Consider the following 12,836-nt stretch of genomic DNA (forward strand, 5'->3'; position numbering starts at 1 on the left):
GATCAGTAGAAAAGTAGATCAAAGGAGATGTACTAATTCTTCTCAGTGTATGTGTGCAACCACAGGTCCAAAGGGAATTCTCTTAGTTGTTTTACCAGCTGCACTAATATAATTTAGTAGGATCATATTTTAGTTAATTTATAGGAGTGTGTACTGTATTGGTATAAACACTTTCAAAGCAAGGTGATTATATAAAATTATGATTAGGAATTCTGCAGTTGTTCATTTGCTCCAGCCAAGCTACCTGTTTCTTCTCCTTGGGAAAATGTAGTAGCATTGTTCCCTGAAGCATCAGGCTGTCAGTGCCAGCTGTGACAGTGGGTTGTGCTTCCAATGTGTCTGGGTTGTTATTTTTGCTCTGCTCTTGCTGGCGTTCCTGTCCAGCATCACCTCCCAGCAACGGGCTGGGTTTGCTGGGAGAGGGTGGTTGACATGTGAAAGAGCAAACAGGGACTGCTGAGACTGAGTCTTTGATTTTGTTTTGTTTTTTTTAACTCTGCTTTTAGAGCTGGTGTGCACAGCTGAAATTGCTGCCCTCAGTAATTATTCCTGGAAGGACACTGGTTATTATTGTAATTGATGCCATTTCTAGTGCCAAAACCTGGAATTGGCTGGGGACGTGATATGAGCTGGAAGGAGCTAAGGAGGCCAGAAGATTTGCTCCTATCAGTGTCTCTTCTGCCTTTGCTCTGCCAACAGGTGGAAATACTTTCAATGAACCTGTGGGCCTTGCTTTTTGTATTATGAAAACATTTTTAAAAGCTGTCATGCTTGCAGAAACCTTAAGTGTACAGCTAATAATTTTGTGTTTGTGTGGGTTTAACAACTGCTGAAATGTTTTGCCTGCTCCTCTCTTTGACTAAACAGCTATTTTAAGATAATACCTTCTCCATTTTCCAACAGAAATCATCTTCTCTCACTTACCTTCTCCCAGAAAGAAAAATTGCTTAAAAAACAACCTGTCTTCTGTCCAAAATCCATGCCACAGTAGCTAAAGCAGTTTGTCAAGGTCTTTGTCTTAATAGATGCAAATTTACCTTAACTGTTCATAACGATGTATGTGAATAGGCGGACCTTTTTGTGGTCTCTTTCCTGAAACAGGAGTTGTTTTGACTTCTAGTCAATTTTACAAGACTGACAATACCACTGTCAGACTCGTGTGGTTGTTATTTGAAAAGCTGTTGGATGTAACAGCTGCCTTCTGTTTCTCAAAAGACAGAGAGGTGGCTGCTGTCAGGTGCAGCTGATAAATCTGAGCACACACATTTTCTACAAAGTACCTTGAGACCGTGACTTCGGACAGGCTGGAGGGCTTCTTTTATGTACTGTGTGTTAACGTAAGAATGAATTGTTGATTTTGATTTACAGGGCTGTTGAAAATGCACAAAGTACCTCCTCCTGCCAGTGAATTTAAATCTGGCCTAAAAGGAAAGTGTGCTGGCTGATATTCTAGCTAGAAGACATGTTGGAAGATGCAGGACCTTCATATTTTCACTTTCTTTTAAGAGAAATAGGAGTTGGCATTTGCTGTTCTGGATTTTGGTCTGTGCACAGTTTGATTGCTAGACTCCATATTTTGGACACCAGAGATAATTTTTTTCACATATTTACTTATCTTGTACAGTGATGGTCCTTCAGCCAAGAGCTTGTCTGCAGTTGTATTGTTCAGACATACAGAATAGAAGTCTTAAACAGAAAATTGCTTAGTAGACTTTTAACACTTTCAAGGTGCTTTATTGCTCTTTGATCAGATGATGTTTTTAACATATTACTGGGTGTTTAAGTATACAACTGAAGTTTGTGTCTGAATCACAGACATTTTTTATTATTAATTTTTCTTATGTTGCTCCAATTGAGTAAAGTTAGAATGAATGCTGGATTATTTTTCTTATTTGTGTTTCAGTTTCAGCTGAAATGACTTTTCAAATACTGGATTTTATTAATTGCCAAGTGTTCAAAGATAGTATGTGACTACGTGAAATAGTCCTTTAGATTAACAGAGCCTGTATAATTGCATGAGAAAAAGTAGGAATTGCCTATGGTATCATGAAGTGCAAGCAGAGCTATTTTGCTTGTCCTTAGAAGCAGAACTGTGGAGTCCAGGGGTTAAAACTATTCTGCAGATGCAGATGCTCTGGAATAAACAGAACAAAACTGGGAAGAAAGGTACTAATTTCTTGCTTTAGACTGTTCTCTTTCCTGACTCCACCTCATTCCCTCAGGAGTGGGGAGGAAACAGCAGGGGTGTTCAGATGAGTGACTCATGAGAAGTATTTTAGAAGTATTGTAACTTACTTATATTCATGGTGATGCTGAACACTCATCTCTGTCTGTATGTGATAAAATCAGCTCATACTGAGGCATGCCTGTTTACTTAGAGCGGTAGCTGTTAAAAGGAATCTTTGTCTTCTGAAGAAATACACAGATTAGGTATTTGCCTTGCAAAGTTGATATATTACTTGGTTCTAAGTTTTTTTCATTTCTACTGGAACCTGACAGAACAATTTTCATCCTTTCCTAAATCCTTTTAATCATACAAAATATTACCTGAAACCAGTTGGATTAATCTCAGCCCAGAAAAAACTTGGTAAATGCTGATTGGCCAGAGAGAAATCTTTATCTGAGTAGATTCTTTGATATTGAATGTCCTTTGGTTTTTGTGTGTCATCAGCAGTGCTGCTACAGTCTTCTGCTTGTTTGTTCCTAGAGAAGAGGGCAGATCCATAGAAAAGGTTGCTATTTTTAGCTGATTCAGAGTTCATGTTTTTTCTGTCTAGTGTAGATGGCAGACATCTGTATTTTAATGTGCGGGTTGCGTTCTTGTAATATATTCTCTTTATATGCACCCATTAAAGACTCATAAAACTTGATTTACTTAAAGACAAGCGTAGTTTGAAAATTACAACACTTTTTTGTTTTCCTTACAGCTACCATGTCAACAAAAGAGCCTTTTTTTTTGGCGAAAATTCATATCATCAGTGCACTTCTTAAAATTTGAGAGTTAAGTGTGGAGATCTTACTTTGCTAACAGATCTTGTGGAGGTCATCAGATCACTGCTCAAACCCCTGTAGACATAGCATTATTTTTTTAAGTTAGGCCATTTTTGAGCCTTCTTTCCTGCTTCTCATTTCATAAGCTTTTGTATTGGAAATAGATGACATTTGGAGAAGATGGATGGTGATGACCTGCTGTCTTCAGTTATTTTAAATTTTATTAATACAAACTGTTTGAGATGCAATGTTCTTTATACCTTCGCAAAGTTCTGTTATGATTCCTAAATTAGTTTGAGGAACAGAAGCTTAAATTAATCATCTTGAATTTACTCTGCCTTCATTCTCTGTTGCTATTAACTCTTCTACACAGAAAGTTGTTAGTCTAGATAAGCTGCTGAAAAATTGAAACCTTAGTTTGGTTTCTCACAGTAGTATTCTAAACAGCTTTTGGGTTTTAGAAGACCTCTTAGGCAACATTAGAAACTGCATTTTGCACACCAGAAGATACTTTGGATGGTTTTTTGAAGTTGAAAGAAGAGGTGATTAGAGAGGCTGTTTGCATTGAAGTGAAAGCACAGCTTTTGGTTGAAGGGGATGTAAAGGGGAAATGCCAGTTAATTGTGAGCAAAAATTAAATATCCAGAACTGGGTTTTCCTCTGGTTGTGGAAGCAATTGCACACACGCAGTCCTATCATGAGCAGGGTGTTTTTACTTACTTACATGGTTTAGACTGCTATGGAAATCAATATAATATTGACTCAGTTGTGTTGGTTGTCTTTCTAATGCAAACTGTGAAGTTCTGGATTTAACTCTCTGTTGTAATGTCACAATTCAAAAACATACAATGTTAGGTGAGATACATGTTAACTTGCTTTTGGAAATAATTTATATTGTATTATATGTAAGATCACTAGAATAATTATCAGGGTAAATTAAAATGTTCTGAATTTTCACAATTAACTGAGTGTGAAAGCATACTTTTTTAAGGTAACTATTGAATTTCTAGCTGACTTTGGAGCATTAATTACAAAGGTAAAAAATGGACCACGCACAGACAATTTGAACTAAATTAGGCATTATCTCTACCTAGCACTGTGTCCAGTTCGTAATTCCAAAGAAAGCATATGGAACCCTTGGCATTTGCATACTGTATAAATGTACTGACTCTTGAAAATGTTCATTTACAGTGAACGTATGGGCTTAGCTGGAAAACCATTATCTAGCAAGAGTGTGTTTATCATATGAAGCTTGAGTATGCATTTTGCCAGTATTTTGCTTTTACACATAAAATCTGAGTTTTAATTTTTTTCAAATGCGTGTTTAGTTACGTAAATAAGCCAAAGTGTCTGTTCCTGAGGGCATTTTTCACAAATAGAAAGCAAGCTATTTTCTATGTTGTGGTTGTTGTGTTCCATAGCAGACAGTAGGGTGTTGCAATAGCTGAGCTTTGAGGATGTCCATAGTTTATTAGAACTAGTTCTACTGTGGCCAAGAAGAACATGAGTTGTACTCACATATGTACTCAGGTGAATCTGTGTTGTTGCTTTTTAATAAATGGCTGAAGTGCTAGAACAAAGCAGTGTGGTGTACAAATCATTGCTTTTTTGTAATTAAGACCAAAGGGATGAGATTTCAAAACAACTAGACTCTATGTAATGAACAGAATATATTTATAAAGTTATTTGTTAGTCTTGAAAAATTTTAATCTGAAATGTCATGATGAATCAGAATCTGGTGCTATATTCTGCCAGGTCAAGACTCTAGAGGTCAGGGAGCCCTTGCCCAAAGTATTCTTTTGCACTTAGATAAGTTTCACCTGAATAGTGTCAGGGAGAAAGGGAGGTGTTTAAGCAATTCATTATATTACAATCAAGCTACTGTAGGCATTTTTGCAAAAGAGTTCATGTAAGCTTTTCCTGTCTGTAGCCCCTAAAGGTGGAAATTCAGTATGTGTATTTATAGCAAAACTATTTACACGCCATTTAAACCTGTCTTTCTCTCTGCTTGGATTCGTGTGTGAAACTTGCGTGCAAATACTTTATTGAAGAGCTATAAACTTGCTCACCATTGACAAATTCTGCTCTTAGCAGCCACTGAAGGACATCAGAATTGCCTTCGTGCTGCACAGCAGGAGCAAAACCCCTCCCTCTGTTCCTGTAACACTGAAGCTTATCCAGCAACTTTTGACAGAAGCCATTTACATAATACACCCACGAGCCAGCACCATTTAGGCAGATTCAAGCTGAAGTATTTATTCAGCAAGTTGTAGGGCTTCATATTATACCTCATTATTATGGTACATTTTAATAATATTATATTTAAATTATACTTAATGTAATTTTTTTTCAAGCTGTGGCTGTGTTTGTCTGTACTAATTGCAAAAAACCCACGGCTTTGGTTGTTAATAGCTGGCTTTTTAATAATCAGCCTATTGCTTTAAGATTTGACTTTTCATTTAATTTTCAGAGGATTTCTGTGGGGCATTTGTTGTCTTTAGTGAGTTAAGTGAGGACTGTTTTGCTGCTCTGACCAGTGCCATATGAAAGCAGTTAAAGTGCTGGAATTGTTTACTGCCTAAAGTGTAGTTAGTCAGCACAGCCAGTACACCACATTTCTTTGCGGCTTTTAGTGGAAAATATGAAACAGTCGCTCTTTCTTCAGTTATAGAATTTTTACGTTTTCAGCTGCGTTAGTCACCGATCTGGCGCAGGCTGCAAAGACTGCCCCCAAAAAAAGCAAAAGGCGGGTTTTTTTGGTGCCAGAGGAAGTTTCCCTGGGAGCGGTGGCTGGGCGCTCTGGTAAGTGTGACATGTGAGCATTACTAGGCACTGCACCCTGGCAGGCTGCAGGCGCTGCTCGCCAGGCTGCTGCTCGGGGGGAGCGCTGCCGTGGCACTGCTTGGTGCGCCGCTCCTGCCGCCTCGGACAGCCAAGCTGTTTTTTGAGCTTTGCAAGGCTATCTGCTGATTGTATAATTTAATTTGTCAAGGAAAAAACCTGATAAGCAGAAGCTCAACTGAAGAGGAGAATCAGGTTGGCGCAGTGACAGATGTTCGGATAAAGAAGTTGGCTCAGAGAAGATGTACAGAGTCTGATTTTTTTCTTCCTTTTTTTTCCTCCCCCTCAATCTGAATGAAGACTATCATGGGAACTGCATTCACATGGTGATCAAAAGAAACACTTGAGTGATGAACTGCTTTTGCAGAAGTCGTCTAAAGCAGTAATTTGAGCTTTTGTGTGCAGTAGCTAGCTTGTTTTGCTGAAGCATTCCTCCTCGACAGTATTTCTGCCTTACGCATTCCCCGATGGAGAAGCCCCAGCTACTGCCTGGTGAAGGAAACATGAACGCTCCGCATTGCTTGTGTCCCTGACGGAGTAGCACCGGCTGCGCTGCTTTCGCTGGATTCAGCCGGCAATATTACTCAAGGAGTTCATTGTCCCTGTGGTCTGACTCATTGCATGTAAATGTGCTGCAGCCGTGCTGCACGTTGCAGCTATTTTCTTGCATGGGAAAGAATTCTTTTCCTCTGAGCAGGTCTTGAATAACTGCTGAACCGAGATGTGTTTTTCTCTCTGGACTGTTTTTGACATTGAGAAAGGAAGCTGGAGAATGGCAGGATGATTGGGAGGCACGTTTCTTTTCAGTCACCAGAAAGCCTGTGAGGGTTGATCTAAACTGACCTTGCAGGAGTGGGAATAGCTGCGGCCGTCTCTCTCGGGGCAATTGTTCCTTGTTCCGTCCTCTGCAGGACAGTCATGTCTTCTGCAACAATGACTTCACTGTGGGGGTAGAAGGACGCTGTGGAAGTTGTGACATTAACAAAGACAAATTTGCTTCTGAAAGGACAACTGTGTGCGACAGTGAGTGCTGTTCGAATGGAATTGGATCTTGGGATATTTTTATCAGCTGTTCCACGGTTTTGTTATTGTGGTTTCCATGCTTAGGGACTTTTTATTTTATAAAGAACAACTTTTTTTTCAGCAGTGTCTTGAGCATCTTGTGGTGTTTAAGTCTGGAAAATGAAGTGTGAGGGGGAATTGGAATGTCCCTTTCTAGATGCTAAGACACCAGCAGTAGCACTCACAAGTTTGTGAGGGCCTGTGAAACAGGTGAAAGTATTTCCTCTATGGTCACTATTGTGATACCTGCAGTCTGCTTCCAAAAATACCATTGCTGGCATTTTCTTGTTTGCTTTTGCTTCCTCAAACGGATCGAATGAGTCGAGTCTGTATTGTTGTTTTGGAGGAGGAGGAAGATGATTCTCCCACATTTATTTCCAATTTGCCTCAGGAAAATGTATCTGTACATCCATCGCCCTCTGGAAATGTGCTGGTAAGGCATGTTATTTGTGGGCATATTTCCTGCTTTTAATGCTGTCTCAAATGCCAATAGCTATATTCCTAAGATAAGGATGAATACGTACGACGTTGAAACAAGACAAGGTGATAAAATCTGCATGTAATAAAGATGGAAAAAGCTGAAACTTAGTGGTAGAATTTATGCTTGCAAGGGTCCTTCCTATTTCATGTAACCTTATGGTGCAGCAAGAACAGGTCTTGATTCTTGTGTAATAGCAGTGGGGTTTTAGAAGGCTTGGGGAAGTGTATTTAAAGTGAAGGGGTTTTCCCTGCTCCACTTCTCACTCTTCAATAGTACATTTATGCAGTACTACTTTAGAAGCTGATGTGATCATTGTATTATAATCATATGCTATGTTTATTTTGAGAACTGATAGAGTATATAGTTATATCAAACAAGAGTAATTCTAAGCCAAAATAAAAATTAACATAAGTCACAATCTTGGTATTAGTTAGAGTCAAGTTAGCACTTTCTGAAAATGCTCAACACTGGGGATTGTGCTTTTATTGCTTTAAATTATTTTATTCTGTTGAGTGACTGACTTAAATCTTGCTAGCATACCTCAGCAGCTTTTCTTACTTACTAAGAAATCCTGCTATATTTAGTAATAGATGTGTGTGAGTGTGAATTTGTTACCATACTTAACTGATGCACTTTGCTTTCCCAGTCTGTCTAAACAGGTGAAAGACTTCCAGTAACTTGAGTCACTTGCTAATGTAAAAGGGGATTGTTTGCTTATACTGTATAGAATTTGCAGCATGTAATGACAACCCTAATTTTATTCTAAGGCATTCTCTTTTCAGCTGTTATAAGCTTGTCTTCGCAGCTCCTTTTTTTTTCTCTCACATATATATTTAATTGACTTGGAGGATGTCCATGTGTTTGAGGTTTTTAAAACTTGCAATTTCTTTGATTCTAAATACTGGTGCTGGTTTCTTTGTTTTACTGCCTGGAATGGTTTTTTTGTCATTACCTTGAGTTTCTGTTATGTATATAAAAAAAACTGTATGTGTATCACTAAAACTTAAAATGGGGTTTTATTTTAAGATGTGATTTTTTCTTCATTTTAGCCACCATTGGTTCAAGCTATATTTAATGGAGATCCTGATGAAGTTCGAGCACTAATATTTAAGAAAGAAGATGTTAATTTTCAGGTAAAATCAAATATAATTTTCTTTGAATAGATTTTAATTTTTAATATTTTAGTTTTGTTTGTTATATATTTCTGCTGTACTAATCTCCTTAAAACTTTGCTAATTATTGAGCTGTACATTTTATATTCTAGGCTAAGTAACGCCTATACCTTCACATAATACTGGGAATCAGGTGTATGGCTTTGCAGATTTGTGTGAATATTAAAGACCTAATTTTATATTCCTTGTAAATGTTAGTTCTGCAGTGCCTGGGTAACTGCAAAGTTTGCAGACTAATTTGCAGAAAGCTAGACTGGCTGAGTGTGATGCTATGTAGACTTGAATTGTTTTAAAATTGAATATAGCATATAGTATACATTAGACAATTAAAAGAACATAGTCTGGGGTTTCAGTAGGTACATTTAATGGTGAATTTTAAGAGGGGAAGCCTAATGATTGTATTAGTAAGAATGAGAAACTGGGTTTTTATTTTTGCAGTGCTGCAAACTCAGGCACTGCAGACATAAAAATTATACTGAAATGGTACCAAGTTTGTTCCATTGGGTGATATTCAAGATTTGAACAGCATGCAGTTACTGTATTTCTATTAAAATTCTAATATGCATGTTTGAAACTGTGAAAGGTAATATAGCATAAGCTCTTTACATGGATTAGAAATTGCTTTGATTATTGCAGCACAGTAACACCAACCATTCAGGGCTTATGCTACAGGAATGTATATAGCTGTTTCTCCTCCAAATGCCTCAGAACAAGAGTGATGCTAAAAGGCAAAGGCTAAGATGTAGTTGCTACCTAGGGGCCCATTTAAGACCATAATGATTGTTTACACTTTCTTCTGGGGAGATGTAAACCAAAAGCAAATATTTAGTTTGGTATGTCTCTTTTGACATTTAAAAGCATTCTGCAGAATTTGCAGCTGAGAAATGCCATGTGTAAAGTCCCAGTGTAAGGGAGCTCTCCTGTTGTCTTGAAGACCTTGAGTAGGACCCTGTATAAAGGAATTTTCTGTCAAATCTGAAGCTTTGTTTGATAAGGTTGTACTTTTTATCCTCTTTCAGGAGTTTTGTATGTCCTTAAGCAAGACTGTACAATGAATTATACCAAAATACTTAATATTTTTTTTAATTATGAGAGTATTAGTTTTGTATTCTTCCCATGTCTGCATGTATATGCTCTGGTCACATTGCCATTTTTATTTCGAGAAGATAATTAGTGTTGTTACTTTGTATTCATTTATGTGTTAAAGTCAGGTTTAGCATTCATACCTATAGAGCTTGTAAACAAAGTTAGGTTTACTATCTTTCTGCTTTTTTCTATTATGTATTGCCAAAGCCTCTGCTGTATTTCAGTATGTATGTGGGAGAGGTTTGGTACTGGGTTTTGTTCTTTCTCAAGATTTGTCAAACACTTGCAAAAAAATATGAAGATAGGAAGTCAACTGATAATGCTTAAATAGAAAAGTTCTTATTTTTTTGCTGTCTTTGAAGAGAATTACTTCAGACTGCCAGGTACTTATATTGTAGGAAGAATAGTCAAAATATGGAAGTTTTTACATTTTATGTCTTAATTTTATTTTTTAAAATTTATTTCTGTGGATACATCTCCCTTTAATAGAACATGTGTGCACTAGGAGTTAGCATAGTAACACCCAAGGTGTGGTTAGAGTCCACACAGGACAAATATGCCATTTTTTCACAACCACCTTCTCCAGCACAGGGAGATGCTTATCACACATGACCACTGTTTATTATCATGGCAGTCCTAGTCCTGCTACAGTATTTAATATTAGATTTACATTTATCCCTTAAATGCTGTTTGTTGGGACTAATTGAGCATGTAAATTCTCCCATTGTCTGGTAGACAATGAAGTAGACAGCCTAATACATTTTTCTGTGTGTCTGTCTGCAGTTTATTCCTTTCCCTGGGTTTTTTGTTGAAAACATCCTTGGCTGGAGGTAATACATCTCTACATAAGTCTAGATCCAGAGTTGCTCCCTGAGTTATATGTTACAAATTGGTGTGGACAGAAGGAGGGAAAAAGTGAAGAAAATGCAGTAGTTATTTATATTCCTAAAAAAGAGAAGGATCAGGATAAACTGTTTTGACTATTGTGGATTGTATTAGACCACTGTATACACTGGATTTTTTTCCACTTTGCTATCCAAATATTTCAGTACAGTTATTTGAATTCCAGAGTCACTCCCTCCAATGCCTCTGCAGAGTCATTTCCCCCTCTCAAGAGTAACTAATTATTTTGCAGTTTGTATTCTAATAGTTGAGATTCCTTCCATCCTCCCTTCCCCTCTGCATGGGCTGGACTCTGTAACTAGAGACCCAGCAGTGTTCTGTGAGTTAATTTTGCCCAAAAGTGAGCTGAAGATAGGGCTGTTGTACATCTTTGTTATGACAGTGACATTATCTAGGAAGGTATTTTGTGATGAAATGTGGATATTTTTCCTTCTGTTTCATCTAGCTTCATTTATCTTCTTACTTTTTCGAAGTCTTTCAGATTGTGAGTTGCTGTGTGTGACTGTAAGATGATGTACAAATAGCAAATGGGCTTTTTTCAGGAAGAAGATTGTTCTTTGTTCATGCCACACCAGCCTCTTGAGTCACAGGCTCAGTTTAGATTTAGAAAGTATGTATTGTATTCTGTCTGCTCTTGTAATCTTTTGTGAAGGAAGAACAAATTGAGTGTATCCCTAGCTGCGTAAACTGGGGTTCAAAAAGGCTTACCTTCCCTGCAAGCTGGAAATGTGCAGCTCTTTATAGATAAAACTGATTTATAGAAATTTTGTTCAAATAAATTGTTTGGAAGGTGTACTTTTCTGAGGCTTCAGTTAACGGAAAAATAAACCAGAGGGGATGGGTTTGCTTCTCACTCATCTTTCCCCAAGAAAGCTTGAGCAACTGTAGCTGCTTTTTTCAGGAATCGGGCTTAAATCACATGCATCACATATGTCAAATAGCACAGAGTTTTTGTTACAAACATGGCTTTTGCTATGCTGTTTGTGTGTTTGCTTAAAAAATTATTATTATTTCTTGATACCATCTTGAGCTTTTGAGACTTGACAGAAAGGAAAATCTTGCATGATAATGGACACATTTAATATCTATTAGTTAATGAAGATCCTCAACATTTCCTGCTCTTGCTGATTAGATTAGTGTGGCTGGTTTGAATTCTACTTTCAGCAATTAGTTTTAGCTAACTGAATGATTTCAGCATTGCATTTATGAATTAGTATTGGTTTGGACTTTTTTTTCAAATTTGGAGACATGTTACTGTTGTAAACTCTGCCATTTCTGTTGTAATCAAAACTTGTATGATGTACATTTAGTTTAAAAGATCATGAAAATGGAATCTTTTATCTCAGCTATTAGTTAGTAATGTAATTCTCTCAAGGGAATACCAGCTCAGTGTCAAAAATTGTTTAAAGGTTGCAAATCTGACTACTGAAGCGATTGTTTAAAATCAGAACAATTTTTCCTCCTCCTAGACCTATTAGGGTAGTATTTCTTGCCATGAAAATTGATACTTCAGGTAACCCAATATGCATTTTTTATAACCCCATTGCACTTGATCTTAGCCAAGGGGACAAACATCTGATCCTCTCTGGAACTGGTGTCAGTGTGCCCCTTGCTCTTCTCATACTAAAGCCAAACAAGATTTTTTTTGGAGGATTCCGAAAACGACACAGATCTCTCACAATGCTCAAAAGTGCTCACTGTTGCTATATAAAATAGTAATATTGACATATGCGATAAGTGACTTAAAAATGGAATACCTGGATCTTACTTTATATTGTGCTTTGTGAGATTAAAATAGATTTAAACCATGAAATGTTCTAAAGCTGCTTTATGTGTGAGTTGGTGTCTTTCTCCCAACATAAAATGTAATAATGGGAAGTTAAATTCCTCATACTGTACCATTACAGTCATTGTTACCCTGTAGCAATCAGGATTCTCTGTATGGTTTCTATTCTGAATTATGGATCCAGCATAGCTCCTAATTTAATGTCTTTTTTGTGTAGTAAGTAACCACAAAGTAAAAATTCACCTGTGCTGCTATTTTAGGAAGAAGGGAAAAACAAAACAATACCATGGAACGAAATGAGCTTTTGTCCGTGCTCCCTAACCCACACCTGTGTTAGATAGCAATGAAATGTTGCCCATAAATCCCAAGTTTTGTTGGTGGGACTGACAAGGAGTATGATCCTGTAGAACCAAAGTGCTGGGTACAAACAGGATGGCTAAAGTTGTATCTGACTGGTGGTAGGGTGGATCCATGGATAGCTGTTCCAGTAGAGATGTGGGCTTTGTTCCCAGTC

The 12,836-nt window shown here is 37.4% G+C and overlaps 1 protein-coding gene across 4 annotated transcripts in view; it reads left to right on the forward strand.

Moving 5' to 3' along the window:
• ANKRD28 (ankyrin repeat domain 28) overlaps positions 1-12,836 on the forward strand; it is a 119,307-nt gene that overhangs the window by 36,732 nt on the left and 69,739 nt on the right. For 2 of the 4 annotated variants that reach the window (XM_068207798.1, XM_068207789.1), the window contains one exon: positions 8,425-8,508. In XM_068207798.1, the coding sequence (XP_068063899.1) occupies positions 8,425-8,508 (84 nt within the window). Of the gene's footprint in view, positions 1-5,935; positions 7,328-8,424; positions 8,509-12,836 lie in introns of those variants that run through there. The other 2 variants (XR_011004773.1, XM_068207782.1) reach the window with 2 other exon arrangements.

Source organism: Anomalospiza imberbis, chromosome 1, assembly GCF_031753505.1.
Source record: "Anomalospiza imberbis isolate Cuckoo-Finch-1a 21T00152 chromosome 1, ASM3175350v1, whole genome shotgun sequence".
In the NCBI taxonomy this organism is placed as follows: Eukaryota; Metazoa; Chordata; class Aves; order Passeriformes; family Viduidae; genus Anomalospiza; species Anomalospiza imberbis.